At 38.7% G+C, this 20526-nt stretch overlaps 1 protein-coding gene across 10 annotated transcripts in view; it reads left to right on the top strand.

Moving 5' to 3' along the window:
- Positions 1 to 20526, top strand: part of LOC105471353 (leucine rich repeats and guanylate kinase domain containing) — a 138762-nt gene that overhangs the window by 15437 nt on the left and 102799 nt on the right. For 9 of the 10 annotated variants that reach the window (XR_011621963.1, XR_981088.2, XR_003015792.2 and 6 more), the window contains 4 exons: positions 2012 to 2119; positions 4432 to 4513; positions 8351 to 8451; positions 13511 to 13592. Coding sequence is in view for 6 of the 10 variants with exons in the window: in XM_011723804.3 (XP_011722106.2) it covers positions 2012 to 2119; positions 4432 to 4513; positions 8351 to 8451; positions 13511 to 13592 (373 nt within the window). In the remaining 4 variants the exon portion in view is untranslated. Of the gene's footprint in view, positions 1 to 1689; positions 1775 to 2011; positions 2120 to 4431; positions 4514 to 8350; positions 8452 to 13510; positions 13593 to 20526 lie in introns of those variants that run through there. The other variant, XM_011723808.3, reaches the window with a different exon arrangement.

Raw genomic sequence — 20526 nt, 5'->3', positions numbered from 1 at the left:
GAAAAGTAAATGTGTTTTGCCCATTTTGTGAACAGGCTGATTGGCATAGATGAGTGAAACATTAAGATGCAGAATTTCTGACTTCATCAATTGGTAGTAACAAAAATCGTCATCTATTGGGAACACTGTGTTGCACATACTGTGCTGTGAGTTTTATATCCATTTTTTTCCTTTCTCTAAAAATATTAAAAGAAGGTGCAGGGAAGGAGTGACTTTCCCTCTACTCTCCTGGCTTTTATAGCTGGGTCTACAAAATAAACTGACAACAGGTGGATTGACAGGAGAAAAGGTATTATACATGTATTAAGTTTTAATAAATGTTTAATGTTTGTGGGGGACATTGCAGGAAAAAATAAAAGTGAATAATCAAAAAAGCACTGAGATTTCAGATGTTATGTACCATCTCAACAGGAGAAGAGGAGAAGGGATTCTGGTCACTTAGGGGAGAGTAAATGCTTTTTAGGGAATAAATAGTCTCTTAGAAAAACAGACGTGAGGTATGAAAGTTTGTGACAAAGTCTTTCTGAGTGTGACATTGACTTCTGGTCTCCTCTCCTGAGTGGGTAAAAGTCATTCTTCTGTGTTTGATGAAACCACCAATGGGGAGGAATTTAGGACAACTGAGTTTCTTTTGGAGGATCTGCCTTTAGGCAGATAAAGGGAGTTCAGAAAGAGCCTTTCCCTGCGTTTGCTGTTTTTCAAGTGCCTTCAGCTCAAAATAATCAATGTACCAACGTGGCATATTTTAGAGCGACATGTCCTGAATTTCTTCAAAGGTAATAACATTTCCTATTTATAGCTGAAAACTACAAGGCTCAGTGAAAACTTTACCTCCCCAAAGTCACACATCCAAAATGGCAGGGCTAGGGTTCAAGCCACGCCTGCCCAATTCTGAAGCCATGTGCTGCCTCCCCGTTGGTGGTATTTACTTCCCTGAATCAGTGGAAACTTGCTGGGAAAGAAACTCTTTATAATAGCACAAGCCTACATGCGTATGTCGTCAGTACCTACAGCCGGAGCAGCACTGTTGATTCCTGAATTCATATAGAGGACTTAGAAAAAGGATATTTTGCCATTGTAGTCTATATGCTAGTCATGGTTAGTTATGTCGGTGTGACTGATGTGATCACTATGTTTTGTGTCCTCACGTTGATGTCAGTGTCAATGTGTTGGTCATTATGGAGCTGAAAGCAGCACAAACATGATGCTGACCTACCTGTTATCTCTTTTGTCTGTCATTGTTGGAGGAAGGGCATGTCAGGGTGCCATTGGTCCATGTGATGTCTATAGACCAAGGGCCAACCTTCTTATGGAAATGATCATCACTTTTTTAATAATCTTGTACATTTTGTAAATCTAGCAACATTGACTAATAGGAAGTGAACTGAAGGACCTGTTTTCTCCAGCACGAATACCAGATTAAGAGAAATGATTGCCTTAATTTGATGTAACCATCCTTCAGGGTGTGGGTAAGCAGTCAAATGCAGTGGTTAGGGCAGTTTTGGAGAATTGCCCTGGGACTGGACAGATTGGGATTTTCATTCCAGCTCTGTCACATACTATCTGTTTAGTTTCAGGCAAGTTAACCTCCAAACCCTAATTCTTCCGTCTGTAAAGTGGAGATAAGAGTACCTATCTCAGTGTTGTCCAAAGGATTCAATGAGTTCATCCATTGAGAGCTGTTAGTGCAGTGTCTGGAATAGAGAACCACTCAATACCACCACTGATACTAGTTTCTACTGCTACAGTGTTCACTCAACTTTGAATGCCTAATGTAAGTGACCACCTGAAAAAACCAGTGCCAATGAAAACATTGATTTGGCAGATAGTTATTTAATTATACGTAATACGTATATGTTATCAACACAGAATTTTTTGGGGGCTTGGTAAATTTTGGAGGGCTCAGCTCCTGGGTATAAAATATACTAAATAAGTGTTGGATATGACAAGATAGATTGTTTCTTTTCTAATGAGAGTCTTTTCTTTGTCTACCTTTCTGGGTGTTTTACAGGAGGAATTTGATGGGGTCCTGAGAGAGGAGGCTGTGGCCGAAGCACTCCATCACTTGGGGCGCTCAGGCTCTGGGACTGAGCAAGTCTACCTCAATCTGACTTTGTCAGTGAGTATGACAAAATCTCCGTTGGCTGGCTACAGCTTGACACTGGCTAGACCATATTCATTTTCTTCCGTACTCATAGCTTTTGTGAGGGCAGAAAATCTTGGAGCCTTGCATTTGACGGAGACTGTTGATAAGAGATATTTATGTAAATATTAGACTCCAGAGAGCTGTGACCAATCCAGTAATCAGCCCCCCAAATTTCTTAGTTTTCATTCTCTTCGCACTCTATTTCTTTCATCTTAAGTAGTCTGTATTATAGTAATCAATGCTTTCTTTCCAGGAGGTTGAATTTGATTCTGTAAAACCAATCAAAGACTAAGAATTTTCTCTCTGATCAGTGGAAGAAGCACTAAACTTTATATCTGAATCCAAGGGAACAAAGCATTTTGATATTGACTTTCCCCACTAAGTATGTCAAGAAATAAGAGCCTTTGAGCTATATCTTACTTTCCAAAAGATACCTACCATTAAAGAAAAAAATCTATTATTATTCATCAGTTTTTAAGATTTCAGTACTCGTCATAGAGTAGCACAAAATCTTGGCTTCAATTTTATCAGAAGAGAGGCTGTAAGAGCAAACTACTGGGAATACTTGCTTCTTTCCTCATTTTGTTTCTCTGTAGTCCTAGGAAAACAATTTAAGTCGTTTTGCCTCCTTATATTGTAAAGCATTAAATATTCATTGGAGATCCACAGAGTAAATTTAGGTACATATGAGAAAAAAAAACGCACATTGAAATTTTACCATGGCACCATGATTTGGCGAAAGGGTATATATAATTCACTGTAAGCCTGTTCTATCTTGGATTTGAATGAGTAAGCTACGCAAGAAATGTTAAGCTGTTTTCACCTTTGCTAGTTCCATGGGCATGTCCTTCAAGGTCAGCATATTAAAACAGTAATCTTTTTCTATTTTCACTTTATAACATTTTATGGATGACTCAGTCAGTCAGGCAATAACATACAGGGAACACCCTGTATGCATTGCACTGTGTTCAATGCTGGAATATGGTATATAATTCCAGCAGCCAATGCATCCCCACACAAGCCCCTTTCAATCAATATTCTACTTATGTAGGTACTGCTATGCCTTAAATTGATCTACCCCAAAAAGCAATCCTTTAAATCTTATTTCAGCTGGGTGGACTGAAGCTTAATTTATTTTGCCACTGACCTCCTTATATTTGAGATATTACACGTTGAATTACTTTGACTTAATAACCTGTCTTACTGAATACACTTTCTTAGAGTTGCCTGGTTTGGTGATTTTTTTTTTTTTCCTTTATGTCTTACTTGTGTTACATGTTATTTTTTTACTTTCTCTTATTACTTGTGTACATATCTTCTCTTCTACCAAAGTCATAAATTTCTTAAGGGCACAGTATAGCTCTTTTCCATCATTGTATTTCTTATCATGCCACGCACAATGCCTTATACATAGCAAATATTCAGTAAGTGTTTATTTATTATTACTGTTCTAGCGGCCTTCATTAAGCAATCACCATTATTCTATATGATAACCTGCTTATAATGACTCTTCATTGGTTTGCTTTTTTTCTGACTCTGACATCACGACATAAAACAATCATAGAAGTCTTTGTTCCACTCAACCGAATTCCCCTCAACGTCACTTGAAGTTGACTAGAATCAAGATTTCCTGAAAAGAATTTTGGACAAGGATTCAAGAGACTTAGATACTGCTTCTCTGTCACTCACTTGCTGTGTGATTTCAGGCTATTAACATACCTCTCTGTACCTCACACCCCTCATCTCTAAATTGGGAGTAAGCGGCCCTACAGATTTCACAGCTGTGTTTGATCAGATGCAATTATTGTGAAAGAGCTTTGAAAATGAACCCGGTGAAAGTGTAGGTAGTATTGTTATTAATGATCTCCTGATGAGCTGTGAATTCTCTTTAAAACTTCATTTAAATTCTAGACATTTTTTTTTCTTTTCTTCTACTAGATAAAGGCCTTGTCTTTATTGCTATTGTGTGATTTATTAAAAGAAAAAAAAAGACTCTGTTCTAACGGTCTCCATGAACACTGCTTTAAATTGGCCTTTCATGTTGTATTTGTTTTTGCTAACGACACTAATATTACTAAGCTATTATTTTCTTCAAAGGAAGGGCTTTTTTTTTTTTTATGGCATCTGTTTTGAGATCCTATTAGTAGCAGGCTTCAGATTTTGTTCTCTCACTTCTATACTTGTGAAAGAAATTCTGGATTTCTTTCCATCAACAGTTATTGCAAGAAGGCTGAGTAGTAACCTGATAAAGCAACATTAAGGTCTTTTACCTTTTATTTTCTCAGGGTTGTAATTTAATTGATGTTAGCATTCTCTGTGGATATGTTCACCTACAGAAGTTGGATCTTTCAGTGAATAAAATTGAAGGTATGTAATTGTCATTCTAGATTGATCACTGAATTTTCTGAAAACTTAAACGTTGCAGTAGGTAATATGGTTTAATAATACCAAACTTGATATAACTAATTTGTGTATCAATTTACATATTGATCCTTTGCTTTCCATGCAAGAAAGGCACCGATAACTGATGAGAGAGAAAAAGGCACAGATCTGCAATATTATGATGTGGCTGAGATGCAGTCAATGATATTTAAGACTAGGAGATGGAATGTTGGCTTTATTCTTTCCTTTTAAGAGATCGATCATTACTTCTTCAATGCTCCCTGAATATTTAATGATTTCTTTTCTTTTCCTCTGTTAGTTACTCAGTGCAGATGAATTAGTCTTTTATTTCTTTAATGGATTCTTTTCTTTATTTTGCTTTTGATTTATATTTTATTGCATTCCTTATTTTGCATTTTTAAAATCTTATTTTTAAAATTAAAAAAAAAATTTTTTTTTTAGATGGAGTCTCACTCTGTTGCCCAGGCTGGAGTGCAGTGGCATGATCACAGCTCTCTGCAACCTCCACCTCCTGGGTTCAAGTGATTCTCTTGCCTCAGCCTCCGGAGTAGCTGGGATTACAGGTGTGCACCACCACGCCTGGCTAATTTTTTGTATTTCTAGTAGAGATAGGGTTTCGCCATGTTGGCCAGGATGGTCTTGAACGCCTGACCTCATGTGATCTGCCTGACTCAGCCTCCCAAAGTTCTGGGATTACAGGCATGAGCCATCACACCCAGCCATCTTATTTTTGAGACAGGGTCTTGCTCTATCACCTTGGCTGGAGTGCAGTGGCGTGATCACGGCTCACACAGCCTTGACATCCTGGGCTCAATCAATTCTCCCACCTCAGCCTCCTGGGTAGCTAGGACTACAGACATGCCACCATGCCCAATTTTTTGTATTGATTGTAGACATGGGTTTTCACCATGTTGCCCGGCCTGGTCTTGAACTCCTGGGCTCAAGCGATCTGCCTGCCTTGGCCTCCCAAAGTGCTGGGATTATAGGTGTGAGCCACTGTGCCTGGGCCTACATTTTGTGTTTTAAATCTGTTAGCTCTTTTATCCTTATTATTGAGCACCAGAGATTCACAGATACATATTTTTCATTCTTTTTTTGCTGTCTTTGTTTAGTTGATTCTTTCAACTCTAACTCCACCATTTGTAGTTCTGTATAATTTATTTGTTATGACACCTTGTTTACATTTAATGAAATTAGTCCTACCAGTGTCAAATTTTCTTCAAAGCTTGATCCTTGTTTATGTTTTTCTGATCTTATTTGAAGTTGACAGTGTACAATGTTTTTCTTTAGATTTCTAGGGAAGTGAGCAAATCATTACTTCTGACCTGCTTTCTTCACTGATAATCTTTCCGCTTGCTTCTTTTGCCTGCCTTTTTTATGACAAATAAATGTTGCTGATATGTCTTCTCTGTTTGATTTTGTTTTTTTTTCCCCCTTCTAGGACCCTAATAATTAAAGTACACTTTTTAACGATTAAGAAATATTCTAGCCCGCTTTCATTCTTAAAATGCTACTGTTTTTGAAAGACTTTTATTTTTTTTTCCAGTTTTCTAAAGCTTTATTATGGAAAATTACAAATATGTGCATAAATAGAATTTTGGAATGAATATTTGGGTTCAACAATTATCAGTCCATCTATATACCTCCCTGCCCTGCTTCCCCAGGGTTATTTTAAAGCAAATCTCAGATGGTCCTCTCATCAGAAGGCCTTTTCTAGTGTTTCTGGCAGGAGCACTTGGCCTACTCCATACCTCCGAGGTTGTTTCCATTTGCCGGGTAGGAAATCGCGGAGTGGTGGGGGCTTTGCCAATGCTCAGTGCTGACAACAGGAGCAGGGAGCCCACAGTTACGCTCCAGGCGTTCCTCTTCAGCTGGGTCAGTACTCGTGAACCTTGGATGGCACGTTTCACTAGTTCATCAACTGTTTGAAAGCCTCCTGTGTGTAAGGTACAGCGTATTTTTCTTTTTGTGATGACAGCCTCACTGGTCTCTGGGTGTAGGCCAAACTTCAGACTGCGTCCGAATCACCTGGCAGCCCTGATAACACAGATTTCTGGGCCCCACTCTCAGGGTTTCTGATTCCGTAGGTTTGGGGTGGGGCCTGGGAATTTGCGTTTCGAACAAGCTCCTGCGTGAGGCTGATGCTGCTGGTCCGGGACCACACGCTGAGAATCAGTGATGGAGACACGAGGAGCTCCTGCCCTCTGGTGGGCAAGGAGGTCACTGCATTGATAGGGACCACAGGCCAGCTCAAGTTCAAAGTCCAGCAACCCAGACCAGGGACTTTTTTCTGTCTTGATATGAAAACACTGGCTATGTACAGTGTGTGAAATGCACTCACCATCTCTTTGTCTCTAGCTAAGTACTAGCTGCTGCCTCTGCTTCAAGAAGGATCTCTATTTACCTGCCCACAGTTAGATCATCTTTCATGAGGGTTTGGGTGTCCTGTGAAGTTAGTAGAGTTGAGACCACTACTGGCAGACATGTAGCTGAGCTCAGCGTGGACAAATTGATACCAATTGGAAAGCAATCACAATTTATCCTTAGGTTTCCTCAAAGAGTTCTTCCTTGATTTGCTGATTCATTTCCAACAAAGTGTTAATGTCTCAAAGTATTGTCTCTCCTAGAACTATTTACATTTAGTAAGGAAGGGCATGGTTTCATCCAGAGAAATAACATAGAAATTGGGGGGAATTTTCTGGCTTCAGTGACTATTGAGAAGGGAAGATACCAGGAGGTCCCTTACACAGCGTGTGCCACCCATCTCAGGGCAGGGCCCCAGCTACTCCAGACTGGCTTCCTTCCCCAGATCTGCATGTGTCTGTGCCACCTGGAGAAAGGTAGAAGCACTTTGCTTGGCTTTGGGTGAGGAGGCTGCACTCTCCCACTAGAGGTCGTCCCCAGGGGGTTGTAATAGCGCATACTGTGATCTAGAACGAGGAGAGAGAGGGAAATGCTAGTATTGTTGCCATTTTCAGGCGGAGAAAGGACTTACTGGTAGAGACAGGGCCATAACCCTTCCTGTGTGACCCTTCCTGATTCCTTCCCTAATTCATTCCGCTACCTCTGTGTCTGCTGTAAAGTCATAGAGAAATGTAAAGCAATAGTTCATATCTTTTATCTTTTATATGTAATTTCATTAGCAGTATCCTTTATTAGCACAGTAGTCCTTTAGTTAGTATTCAAGATTCAAAGTGTGTGCTTTGGATAAAATGCAAAACTCGGATGTGCATTTGATCCAATCCAGAGTCAAAAATCAAATAACAGCAATGAGTTAAATCGCTTCAAATACTTAATGCGATCTGGTGCTAAGTCCAGCTGAAACAAAATTTAATTTACAACAAAGAGAGTTTCCGAATTGTGGCATTTCCACTCTTTATGAAAAGATCTAATTTAGTTATTTAAGGGCTAATTATCAAGAGGATTATCAAGGCTTTTGCTTCTCATCCTTTTCTCAAAGGCTGGCAAGTTTTGTAGCATTTCACTGTTAGCGGGAGAGGGAGCGGGCATGAGGAAGAGGCCACAGGGATTGGTTACTTGGCTGCCCCCAAAATAGGGCATACAAGGATTGGCCACCCCTGCAGAAGAGGATTAAATTATTGACTCATCGAGAGTTTTCCACATTTTTTTTTGTATGTTTCACATACACCTGATTTTATTCCTCTCACTCATATGGAATAATTAAGATGTCTTTGCAACCGTTATAATTTTAAAATATTCTGAGGTCATGTATACTGTTTTTAATGCCTTTGTCTTGTTATTTTATTGGCTCACCTTATTCTGTATCTGTTTCCCCCCCAGATTTATCTTGTGTGAGTTGTATGCCTTATCTCCTAGAACTTAATGCTTCTCAAAATAATTTGACTACATTCTTCAATTTCAAGCCACCCAAAAACCTCAAGGTAGACTTTATGAATACATTAATTACACATGTTGAGGGGTTTGCAAAAGTGCATTAAATAAGCAAAATACCACTCAAATAGAGAATTCAGAGAGAATAAGATACAGAGGTAAGTAATGTAAGTTTCTGAAATGAAATAAAAAAGGCGACCTTGTGTATCCTTTATTTTGGAAAACGGATATGGTCTGTCAATGGATAGGCTTTCAGCAAGCTTTGTTCAAACCTGGTGTTCAAACCAACGAACTTTCCTCTGGTCTCCTTTTTCCCTCATTTGAATAGTAGTTATTATTGCACTTTTTTGTTGTTATAGCAGAACAATTTTTAAAAAATATTACTTGGAACATTTTATTTAAAGAAATGCATTTTATTGTATATATTTGAGATGTACAGCATGATGTTATGGGACATATAGCAGAATAATTTTTCTGAAAAATTTTATATCCGAATAATCTGTAAAAATGTCCTAGGCTCAAACTTTGCCCTTTTATTTATCCAACTTTACTTTTTAAGAAAATAATGCTTTCAGATCTCCGTTCTTGCTTCTCTGCACTTGCTTTTGCATTTCTGAAACAGAAATAAAGTACCTGTGAACAGCGGTGGATGGAATAGTTTGCTATGCCCTAGAGCAGTGAGTCTGTTGCTTAAATGCATGCCCAAATCACCTGTGGTTCTTGTGAAAAGGGAATTCTGACCCGTTGGGTCTGGGGTGGGGCCTGAGCCTGTGATTACTAAACACCTTCGTGGTGATGTCATGCCACTGATCCATGGGTCATACTTAAGTAGCAAGGTCAGAGAGAAGTGGTTCCTACATTTTTCTGCGCTTTGGAATGCCCTGGGAGAGTTTTCAGACCTACTGATGCCCAAATTCCACTGCAAGAGATTCTGATTTAAGTGGTCCAAGGTAAGGTGTGGGCTTTGGACATTTTATTTTTGGAGATAGGTTGGAGTGCAGTGGCGCAGTCTTGTCTCACCACACCTTCAGCCTCCTGGGCTCAAGTGATCCTGTCGCCCAGGCTGGAGTGCAGTGGCACAATCTTGTCTCAGTCTCACCGCAACCTCGGACTCCTGGGCTCAAGTGGTCCTCTCACCTCAGCCTGAGTAGGTGGGACTACAGACACGTGCCAAAACACCCGGCTAATTTTTTTTCGTATTTTTTGTAGAGATGGGGTTTCACCATGTAGCCCAGGCTGGTCTTGAACTCCTGGACTCAAATGATCCACCTGCCTCAGCCTCCCAAAGTGCTAGGATTACAGGTGTGAGCCATCACGCCTGGCCTGGACTTTTAAAGAGACCATCAGGTGACTCTAATGTGCTGACAAATCTGGAAATGATCACCCTGGGTTTTGTGATTAGTGTTGTTATATTGGACTCAAATATTTAATTAAAGTTATTTTAAGGAATGGACATCAACTATTACCTTTTATTATCTATTAGTTTTATTTTATTTACAAACCAAATTAACTTAAATCCAAAATATTCTATGGAGAGTTGCACAAATAGGAAAATCCATTTGAAATCAAGAAACAGACATTCCCTTATACTGATGAGAGACCTTAATTTTCAATTGTTCTTCTATTTTATATCATTCCGTTATCAATAGCACACTTTTTCCCTTTGAAATTGTAGTTTTTGCCAGGGTGACATTCCTTTGTGCAGGAAGCCGCACTAGGTGCCTGTCTGTACTCAGTGTGGGGCCGCAGGGTTTTGAGGTTATCAGGAATTGAATTTGCAGAGCTGATTTGCTCCTCCTTTTGCTGTTCCAGTCGCCTTGCCTGAAGCCACAGGGCAGTCATTCATGGTAACAGCATGATCCCTACCCCAGGAAAAACTTTGGAGTTTCTGCCTTTCATACCCCTTCCTTGCACTCTCCCAGAAAGACCCCACAAACGAACAAAAACAAATCATAGACCCCATCTTTAAGGTTCTGAGCTCCTGGAGAATTACGAGCAAATATATTGGTCATTTTAGAGAAGTGTGTACCAAGTGCCAGGCTATACCCTGAGGTGCTGCGAGCCACTGTGAGCTCTGTGTAGACCTGGGAAGGAATGATGGTGGCTTCCTGGTGTTTGTCTTCTTTTCTTTTCTTTTTTTGTTTTTTTTTTTTGAGATGGAGTCTCACTCTTGTTGCCCAGGCTGGAGTGCAATGGCGAGATCTTGGCTCACTGCAACCTCCACCTCCCAGGTTCAAGCAATTCTTCTACCTCAGCCTCCTGAGTAGCTGGGATTATAGGCACGAACCACCACACCTGGCTAATTTTGTATTTTTAGTAGAGATGGGGTTTCACCATGTTGACGAGGCTGGTCTCAAATTCCTGACCTCAGGTGATCTGCCCGCCTTGGCCTCCCAAAGTGCTGGGATTACAGGTGTGAGCTGTTGCGCCCAGCCTCAGGTGTTTTCAATGTATTATTTAATCCCGCCAATAAAGCTGTGGGGCAGCTGATACTGTCCTGATACTGAAGCATGAAAGGTTAAGTAACTAACTTCACCTTTGCTGGGAGGTAGCGGAACTGGGATTGAACCCGCCGTCTGAGACCTCACAGCCCACTTCTTTCCAGTAAGTCAGGCTCGTGTACTATCCCCCACCCTCTTGAGAAGCTCCACTTCCTTTTCATTTAATATCTATGAACCTGGTACCACCAACCAGAGAGAACATGCATTTGCTAGAGTGGGGACTTGTACGTACACTCTTTTTGTATTTATTAGAATGCTTTTGCTCTTACTAGGTGAAAAATGTTAATTTGACTTGATGGCTACTTTTTCCAAGCTCTAGGTTCCAATGGGAGTCCAAACAGTGGCACAAACCCCTTTAAGGTCTTTCAAGAAAACTGACTGGGCGCAGTGGCTCAGGCCTGTAATCCCAGCACTTTGGGAGGCTGACACTTGAGGTCAGGGGTTCGAGACCAGCCATGGTCAACATGGTGAAACCCCGCCTCTACTAAAAATACAAAATTTAGCCTGGCGTGGTGGTGGGAGCCTATAGTCCCAGCTACTTAGGAGGCTGAGGCAGGAGAATCGCTTGAACTGGGGGGCTCAGGTTGCAGTGGGCCAAGACTGAGCCACTGCACTCCAGCCTGGGCGACAGAGTGAGACTCCATCTAAAAAAAAAAAGAAAAGCAAAAGAAATCTAATACCATAGCTACATAGAGAGCATAGTATTAGCTCCCCTGCCTGAAGTGTAGTTACATAGATGTCATGCTATGGCACCAGAAGCACCAGAATGAAAGGTGTTCATGAAAACGTGTCAATGATAAGTAAGCCCTATATGATAAGTTTATTCCTAGTTTATTATTATTCTATAGAAGAAAAAAATGAACGTTAAACTCCATTTACATCATGCCAAACTGACTTATTTCATAGTATGCATTTTACCTAGCTCCCATTTGCATATGCATACATTTGGTGTTCTGATTTTTTTAGTAACACTTTTATTTGTACATTTGTTTCTTCATATGGTCTGCTCACTTGTATTTTACTAAGTAGTCCTGTTGCTTGCTATATTGCAATTCACTTCATCAGTTTTCTATGCCATTTGAGTTGTATCTAAATTAGTTTTTAGTATTTACTATATAAAGTTTTTAGTATTTAAAGGATTTAGTATTTAATGTGTTGCTAAAATAATCTCCATAAATTTGGGGGGTGAAATCACTATTTTAAAGGACATGGAAAAATAAGAATAGCACTTATTATGTAATTGATTGATAGTTTTCCTGAAAATGATTATCATGTACCCAGCATATTATGAATGCAGTGTTTCTAAAACTTGAGTTTTTCTTTCCTTAAAAAAACTTTTTTGTTTATCTTTTGCCAGTAGGTGAATAATTTAAGTTATTTAATATTGTTTTTTAGTCTTACATGTTTGACTAGAAACAACAGATGTTGCTGAAAATGCTTTCCTACAGTAGTCAACTTTGAGAAAGAATGTAAAGTTGAAGAGGCATTGCCTGGAGATGAATAAGAAAGACTAGGCCAGGCATGGTGGCTCACACCTATAATCCCAACAATTTGGGAGGCCGAGACGGGTGGACCAGGAGGTGGGTCAGGAGATCGAGGCCATCCTGGCTAATACAGTGAAACCCCGTCTCTACTAAAAATACAAAAAAAAAAAAAATTAGCCGGGTGCGGTGGCACACGCCTACAGTCCCAGCTATTTGGAAGGCTGAGGCAGGAGAATTGCTTGAACCCGGGAGGCGGAGGTTGCAGTGAGCTGAGATCGCACCACAGCACTCCAGCTTGAGCAACAGAGTGAGACTCCACCTCAAAAAAAAAAAAAAATTGAATATTTTGGCATTTAGAGAGTATCATGGGACAATATATGGAAATAGGAATAGAAAAGGTAAAGGAACAGGAAAGAAGATATGCACAGAAATGAAGTGAATACAGTTTACTGGGCAGTAGAGAAAATAAAATGGTTGTAGGTAAGGATGAAATTGAGGTAAATCCTGCAGGAAGACCAAGGACATTTAAAATAAATGCTAAAAGTGGAGAGCATGGCTGCAGGAATTGAAAGCGTTTAGGTTATTGGGAGGTTCCTGTGCACAGTAAGGAAGAGGCCTTCTTACTATTCTCAAGGTGGACAGAAAGTATCCCAGTCAGAAAATGATTAAATGGCTGGGCGCGGTGGCTCACGCCTGCAATCTCAGCACTTTGGGAGGCTGAGGTGGGTGAATCATGAAGTTAGGAGATTGAGACCATCCTGGCTAACATGGTGAAACCCCATCTCTACTAAAAATACAAACAAACTAGCTGGGTGTGGTGGTGGGCACCTGTAATCCCAGCTACTCAGGAGGCTGAGGCAGGAAAATCGCTTGAACCCAGGAGGCAGAGGTTGCAGTGAGTTAAGATCATACCACTGCACTTTAGCCTGGGCAACACAGCAACACTCCATTTCAAAAAAAAAAAAAAAAAAAGATTAAAGACAGATGACTCCTTTAGCCTTAGTGTACTTTCAGTAATGAATTCTAACTTTACATTCGGAAATACCTTCTTCTTGTGCAGTTAATTGTGGTAAATATGAAAAATAAAATATTAATGTAACATTTTGTTCTCTTTTTCTTGCCAGAAGGCGGACTTTTCCCACAACCACATTTCTGAAATTTGTGATCTGTCGGCGTATCATGCTCTCACTAAACTAATTTTGGATGGTATCCTTTGAATAAGTAAAGGGGAAAATTTTAAAAACAATATAAAAATTAAAGGCTACATATTCAAGAATTGTACTAGATTACATGGACTAGTACCAGATAAGCAATTTAATAGAGATGTGATTCATTTAAATGACTAGGAATTGATATTCACAAAATGAGGATAAATATTTTATTTACCAAGAAATGAAACTGTGAGTCAAAGCTTGCCAAGAGTATCTTACCCCTGAAAAGCTAAGTAAGATAGTCATCCTTCTGATAAGTGTAGGCTTATTCTTATTCTAGAACCAGAGAAGAAGTTCTGTTGTAATTAACTCCTTTATCAGTTGGGTGTGTTGGCTCACACCTGTAATCCTAGCACTTTGAGAGGCCAAGGCAGCTGGATCACCTGAGGTCAGGAGTTCAAGACCAGCCTGGCCAACATGGCGGAAACCCTGCCTCTACTAAAAATACAAAAATTAGCCAGGTGTGGTGGGGCACACCTGTAATCCCAGCTACTTGGCAGGCTGAGGCACAAGAATTGCTTGAACCCAGGAGGCAGAGGTTGTAGTGAGCCAAGATTGTGCCACTGTACTCCAGCCTGGGTAACAGAGTGAGACTACATCTCAAAAGAAAAAAAAAAAATTAACTCCTTTCTTCAAATTTACTGAAACTTGTGTCCTATTTTATATAAATTCAGTATTTGAAAATCTAGATATGGTCATAAGGAAAATTAGTGATTATTTATTTTACAATGAGTTCATGCTAAGTTCTCTTTAAATAGTAAGCTTGTCTAATGTATTTTAAATATGCTTTCATTCTTTTTTTAAAAAAAGAACTTTTGATATGATTTGAACATACCTATTTCATGAGCCAGGCTCCCATGCAAGCAGAGCACCTACTTTAAAGACAGCGAGCTCCAACTTCTAGAGCCTAAGGGGCTAATTGGAGATCCTGAGTTTAATGAGCTTGAGTCTCTTCTTCACACCAGAGACTGATGTTTTCTTGGTGGCAGGGGAGCCCGTAACTTCTCTTTCTCAGTAAGTATGTTTCTATTCACCTGAGGATTTTTGGGGACAGAATGGAGAATGAATTGATTGCCTTGGGTGCCTCATTCAGGGATATGACAGCAGCTAGTACATACTACATTTGTGATAAGGCTGAGATGAGGGACAACAGAGGGTACATCTTCTTGAAGACGTATCTTGTAAAAGAAAAAATCCTTTATTCATATATGATGGAAAGCTTGGAACACAGCACCACTCTCTTTAGAACCTGTGTGTGAAAATGAGCAATTAGTGGACATTTAGATGATGCTTAAATGAGCAAGTTTTTCTGATTATAGTCTAACAGAGAAATCAGAAAGTGACCAAAATAACACGTTTTGTTGACAAACTAAAAGCATACACATTAGCAGCGTATCTCTGTAGAACCTTCACTTCATGCTTGACTATCATATATTTTGAGTTTGCAAAGAGATAACCGGACAGTCCAGAAGCTATCTGGCTCAGACATCCATTTATCTCAGGCTGTGTAGAGTACTTCACAGGAAGGTCCACGCAGCAGCATCACCTGGAACTTCATAGAAATGCAGGTTCTTGGGCTCCATTGCAGACCTAAGAAATCAGAATTTGCATTTTAATAAGACCCCCCCACCCAAAGCAATTTGAGCGCACATTAAAGCTTAAGAAACACTGGGGTTGGTCTAGGCCGGGAGTGGTGGCTCACACCTGTAATCCCAGCACTTGGGGAGGCCAAAGTGGGCGAATCATGAGATCAAGAGATAGAGACCATCCTGGCCAACATGGTGAAACCTTGTCTCTATTAAAAATACAAAAATTAGCTGGGCGTGGTGGCACGTGCCTGTAGTCCCCAGCTACTTGGGAGGCTGAGGCGAGAGAATCGCTTGAACCTGGGAGGTAGAGGTTGCAGTGAGCTGAGATTGTACCACTGTACTCCAGCCTGGCGACAGAACAAGGCTCCATCTCAAAACAAAAACAAACAAACAAAAACACTGGTTGGTCTAGAAGTCAGCAGCCCCTAAATTCTTGCTAGCCAGAAGAATTCAGCAATTAGGGTACCTGGAATGCTGATGGTGACATGACAGTCTGGAGTTTGTTATGGAGATCTCTTGTTCCCCCAGAAAACATTCCATGTTTTGACATGGAATTGCCAAAGAAAACAACTCCGCAGTATTTTGGACTCAAAACACAGTTGAAAACATTTCTATCATGAGAGTCTTAATTTCTATATACATTTAGCTTTCCGTGTAAAAACTAAAGTATCATGACTTTGTAAATGTCAGATATCATGAAAAAAGGAATCAGGGTTTTTTTTTTCCTTGACATTAGATGTAGCAATTGAGTCTTATCACTAAAGTATAAAAAGCTGTAATTATTACATCAAAACCAATAGAAGTTCAGAACATGGGTATATAATTAGAGTGTAACGTGGCACCATTTCTTGCCTGTGTTTTAAAAAATGCAAAAACAAACTATCATTCATCAACTGTTAATGAAATAAACTTCTTAGATCTTTTGAAAAGATAGTAGGCTAGTTTTGAAACAGCATGAAATATACTTCTTTCTCTCCGGTTCTGTGTAAGCATATCATATTGTGCATGATACAGGTGGTGAAGTTTCACAAGCTTTTCTGGACAGCAGAAAGCAAAAATGTATCTAGATGATAAATTAAGGTCTTGAGAGGAAAAATCACTAGATTAGACTGTTTTTGAAAATATTAAAAGTTTGATTAAAAAGAGAATTTTGAAACAACTTTTATGTCAGTACAGTTGAAAACTTGGATGAAATACAAAAATTCCTAGGAAAATATTACACATCTAGCTTGGAAATAGAAACCCTGGGTAGTCCTATAACTATAAAAGTAATTTATTATAAATTAAAATAAGCTAAATTAAAAAATTAAAAATCTTCTACCAAAAAAGCCTAGACCCAAAATTTTCAAAACAGACCTTCCAATAGTGAACAAATTCTTTCAAACACTAAAAATAGAAGGCATATTCACAATTCATTTTAATGAGGTTACTTTGATATCTAAGCCAGCCAAGGAGCAATAAGAGAAAGGAAAATGACAGGCTTGTCTCACCCATGATATATCTGTAAAAGTCCTAAACAAAATATTAGCAACAGAATCTGACAGTGTATTAAAAAGACTATGTATTACCACCAAATTGGGTTTTTCTCAGGAGTGTATGGAGAGTTTAATATTAGAAAATCTATAAACATAATTAACTATGTTAATAGATTAAGGGAAATAAACCTTATGATCCAGAGATATAGAGACTCAACAGACAATTTAATAAAATCCAGCTCTCATTCACAATAAAAACTCTCAGTGAACTAGTAATAGGGAATTTCCACAAATTCATAGAGGATGTCTACAAAAATCTTTGAAATACACTTTATCCTAACTGGGGACATGTTCTAAGCTTTCTCCTTTAAAATGGGAACAAGTTAGGATGTCTGCCATTGCCACTTCAACCCATCATTATTTTGGAGGTCTTAGCCAACACCATAAAACAAGAGAAAGAAATTAAAGGTGTAAAGGTTAGTAAGGAGAACATAAAAGTCATTCTTTGCAAATGACATGTTTATCTATAGAGAATATTAAAAATGTGCAATAAGCTACTAGAAATAATAGAGTTTTGAGGCTTCAACAACATGACTAGATATGACTTCAATAAACAGAAATCAGTTGCATTTCTGTATGCCAGAAACAAGCAATTAGAAAACAACTTTTAAAAGAAACCCATTTATAAAAACAACAAAAACAAATCTTATTAAAGATGAATAAGACTTGTGGGGGTAGGGGGACTAACAAAACTCTATTTAAGGGTGTTGAAGGCCTAACTAAAGAGAAATATATTGCATGTCCCTGGATAACAAGATGGGCAAAATAAAAGATGAGAAAAAGAATTTTATGGAAAATAAATCAGAGAAGGCAAATAAACATAAGAAGAGATATCAACCTCATTTGTATTCAGATAAATGCAACTAAAGACCATATGATATGTGCTCTTAATGGATATTAATGGATATTGTATTATATCCATTCAATTGACAAAACTTAAGAAATCAAAACATACCAAGTGTTGGAGAACTTGTAGATCCAGAAGATCTTTTTACCTTGTTTGTGGGTATGAAATTAGTTCAACCACCATAGGAAACAATTTTATATTGTCTTATAAAGTTGAGCATCCAAGTTCACTATGACCTAGTACTTTTACTCCTACACGTGGAAAGTTTAGCATATGTGTACCTGGAGCATTGTATAAGAATGTTCATAGCAGTATTGCTTGTACTAGTAAAAAATTGAAACAGCCCAAACACACATTCATAAGAGAAAGCATGAGTTATGGTATAGTCACACAACAGCATATCATACAGTATGAGAAAATGAATGAAATATATCTACCTGCATGTAAATAAAATTTAGGCTTAAAACTAAGGGAGGAAGGTAAGAGGAAAGAGACAACTGAGCATAGTTACTATCTCTGGGAAGGAGACACAGGGATTTGACAGGAGAGGTATGCAGAGGTAGGTTCAAGTTGTTAATTTTCTACTGATCGGGCTGAGGGGCACTAGTTTCAAGCATGCTCATATTTTTAAAATAAAATCAGTCAAGCATAGGTCAATGGTGAATCAAGTATTAAACTTAACTCAGCTCTATGTAAAAATTTAAAAACCCGAAAATTCTAAATTAATTTCTTTGAAAATAATTCTTTAAAATAAAAACAAATCAGTTGAGCTAGTTATACCGACAGTGTAATTGTAGTAGATTATATCAATATTTCAGAATGAATCGGTAACTATAAGATACCAATTTTTCATCTTACACTATTTTGTCTTTCCATATGTGGATAATTGATGATTAATTGATAATCATCCTAAATTGCAATACAATAAGCTTTGCCAAGGTTAAGTAAGTATATTTGTTCTTAAGAAAGGGTACAGTTTATTCTTTACCTATAAACATTGGCTAGTTGTTTATTAGAATTTATCATGATAGAATAATGGAATTTAAAAATTCATAGAAATTTAATTCCAGACAGAAATTTAGAGATCAGCTAGTGCTAATCACTATTTTATTTTATGGAAGAGGAGCCTGGGACTCCAGAAGGGTCAACAACTTGCTAAATGGTTGAACTGAGACTTCTGAATTCCATTGTTTTTCCCATGTTGCAATTCATTGAGTAATTACAACTTTTGTCACAGAGGCATTTAAACTATGCATGTTTCATTTCTTGGAGAGATTCTCTCCCACAGTGAAGAGCATTTTTCACTGGTAAGGTGATATAGATCTTTCAGGATTGGTTTTGATTAAAGCCATCATTGCAGCTCTCTCCACTAAGAAGACTGTGATGGATTTCCTACTATTTCTCAGTAACTGTTTTCTATACACCTGAACCATATTTTATGATTGTAGACAAATGAATAAGAGCAAATACTGAACTAGTGAATAATTCATGTCAAGCATTGTGAACTACTGACAGCATCGTCAAAATGTAAAAATATATTGTTGGGTTTTTCCCCAGTTGTAAAGTTATGCTTAAGTGCCACAGGATTCTTTCATTCAGTTTCCCCAAGGATCTGCAATTTCACTTTAAAAGATTTATTCACAGAATCATAAAAGTTTAGAGCTGGAATGTGTTATGATGATTTTGAGTTCTTCTGAGTTTCTTTCTCCCGATAGCAGTCTTTTAAAATTAAAATATACCTAAGAGGATTAACCCAGTAAGCTAACTCATTGTAATGTGTAGTGATTTATCAGATTATGTTTCTTTTTATCAGGAAGTCCCAAGACCTATGAAAGAACACGAATAACGTTAGGAGGAAGGGCAAGTAACATTTTCTGAAGGTTCTTAAGAGAACGAGAGTTTGGGGAGATAAAGATATTGAAGACCAACTATGAACTCAAAGCTCTCTATGGCCCAGGCCTGCATATTGACTGTTGGCAGTGCCCCCAGGCACACATGAGGTGACTGTGGGAGCAAGTAGAGGAAAAAGCTGCTGTGTCACTATAGAAAGTTCTCTATACTCAGAAGCCTGATTAATTTAGAGTGCTGAAGTTCCCTGATATTTAAAGGAGAGTGAAAAGCTGAGAAATAGGAGGAAATAATTTTTCTGGAATGAGCATATTTCTCAACAGAGATATTCAGGCAACTCCTGCTCCTTTGCCCCAGTGCTGTTAGTGACTGCAATGGTACCTGCAGAAACCATGGCTGTGATTGCAGTGAGCGTCTGAATTCCTCCTCCTCTCTGTCCTTGCAGTGCTAATTTCAGAACACATGACTAGCTGTGGGAGTCCAAGCCAGAGAGTAAGTTGGATGTACCAAGGGAACTGTGGTTAGCCTCTAATGTCTTAGAAAATTACTGTAGACATAATAAACAAGCTTTCCTTTTTGATTCCTGATATCTCTTGATAATTTCAGGATTCCTGTTTTCTAGTTTTCTGATCCTTGCCTGCTTCCCATGAGAAGACTTCCTGAGGCAGATACCCACAAGCACTGGTTTTATTCTGCCGTGATTCAGAGTATCTTCACCTTGGTTGGGGTAGAGCTACCAGGACACTCTAGTGCTCCTAAAATAGGACTTAAACGTGATTCCTGTCTTTGCTAAACTGAGACAGATGGCCATTCGAAGTTTTCCTTGCATAGTTTTTGTTGCCAAAGATTGCCCGCTCCAAGGGTATTTTATTTCATCCATACCTGAGTGAGATAGTTTGATCTCCTATTTCTCATGTTTCATATTCATATTTTGTTACAATCTGTATCTACAAAGATCTGGTCTTTGTTCTAGTTTCAGAACAATTATTTAAGCAGCCCAAAGAAAATAGAACCAGAAAGGATAGTATTTGCGAGCACACACATCTGTTTGAAGGGCTATTCTGGCAGGAAGCTTTATGGAAACAGATTTGAAAACGCATATTGACCACA

The sequence above is a fragment of the Macaca nemestrina genome, chromosome 4 (genome assembly GCF_043159975.1).
Source record: "Macaca nemestrina isolate mMacNem1 chromosome 4, mMacNem.hap1, whole genome shotgun sequence".
Lineage (NCBI taxonomy): Eukaryota > Metazoa > Chordata > Mammalia > Primates > Cercopithecidae > Macaca > Macaca nemestrina.
The sequence above is the reverse complement of the archived record's forward strand: the minus strand, read 5'-3'. Positions and strand labels throughout refer to the sequence as shown.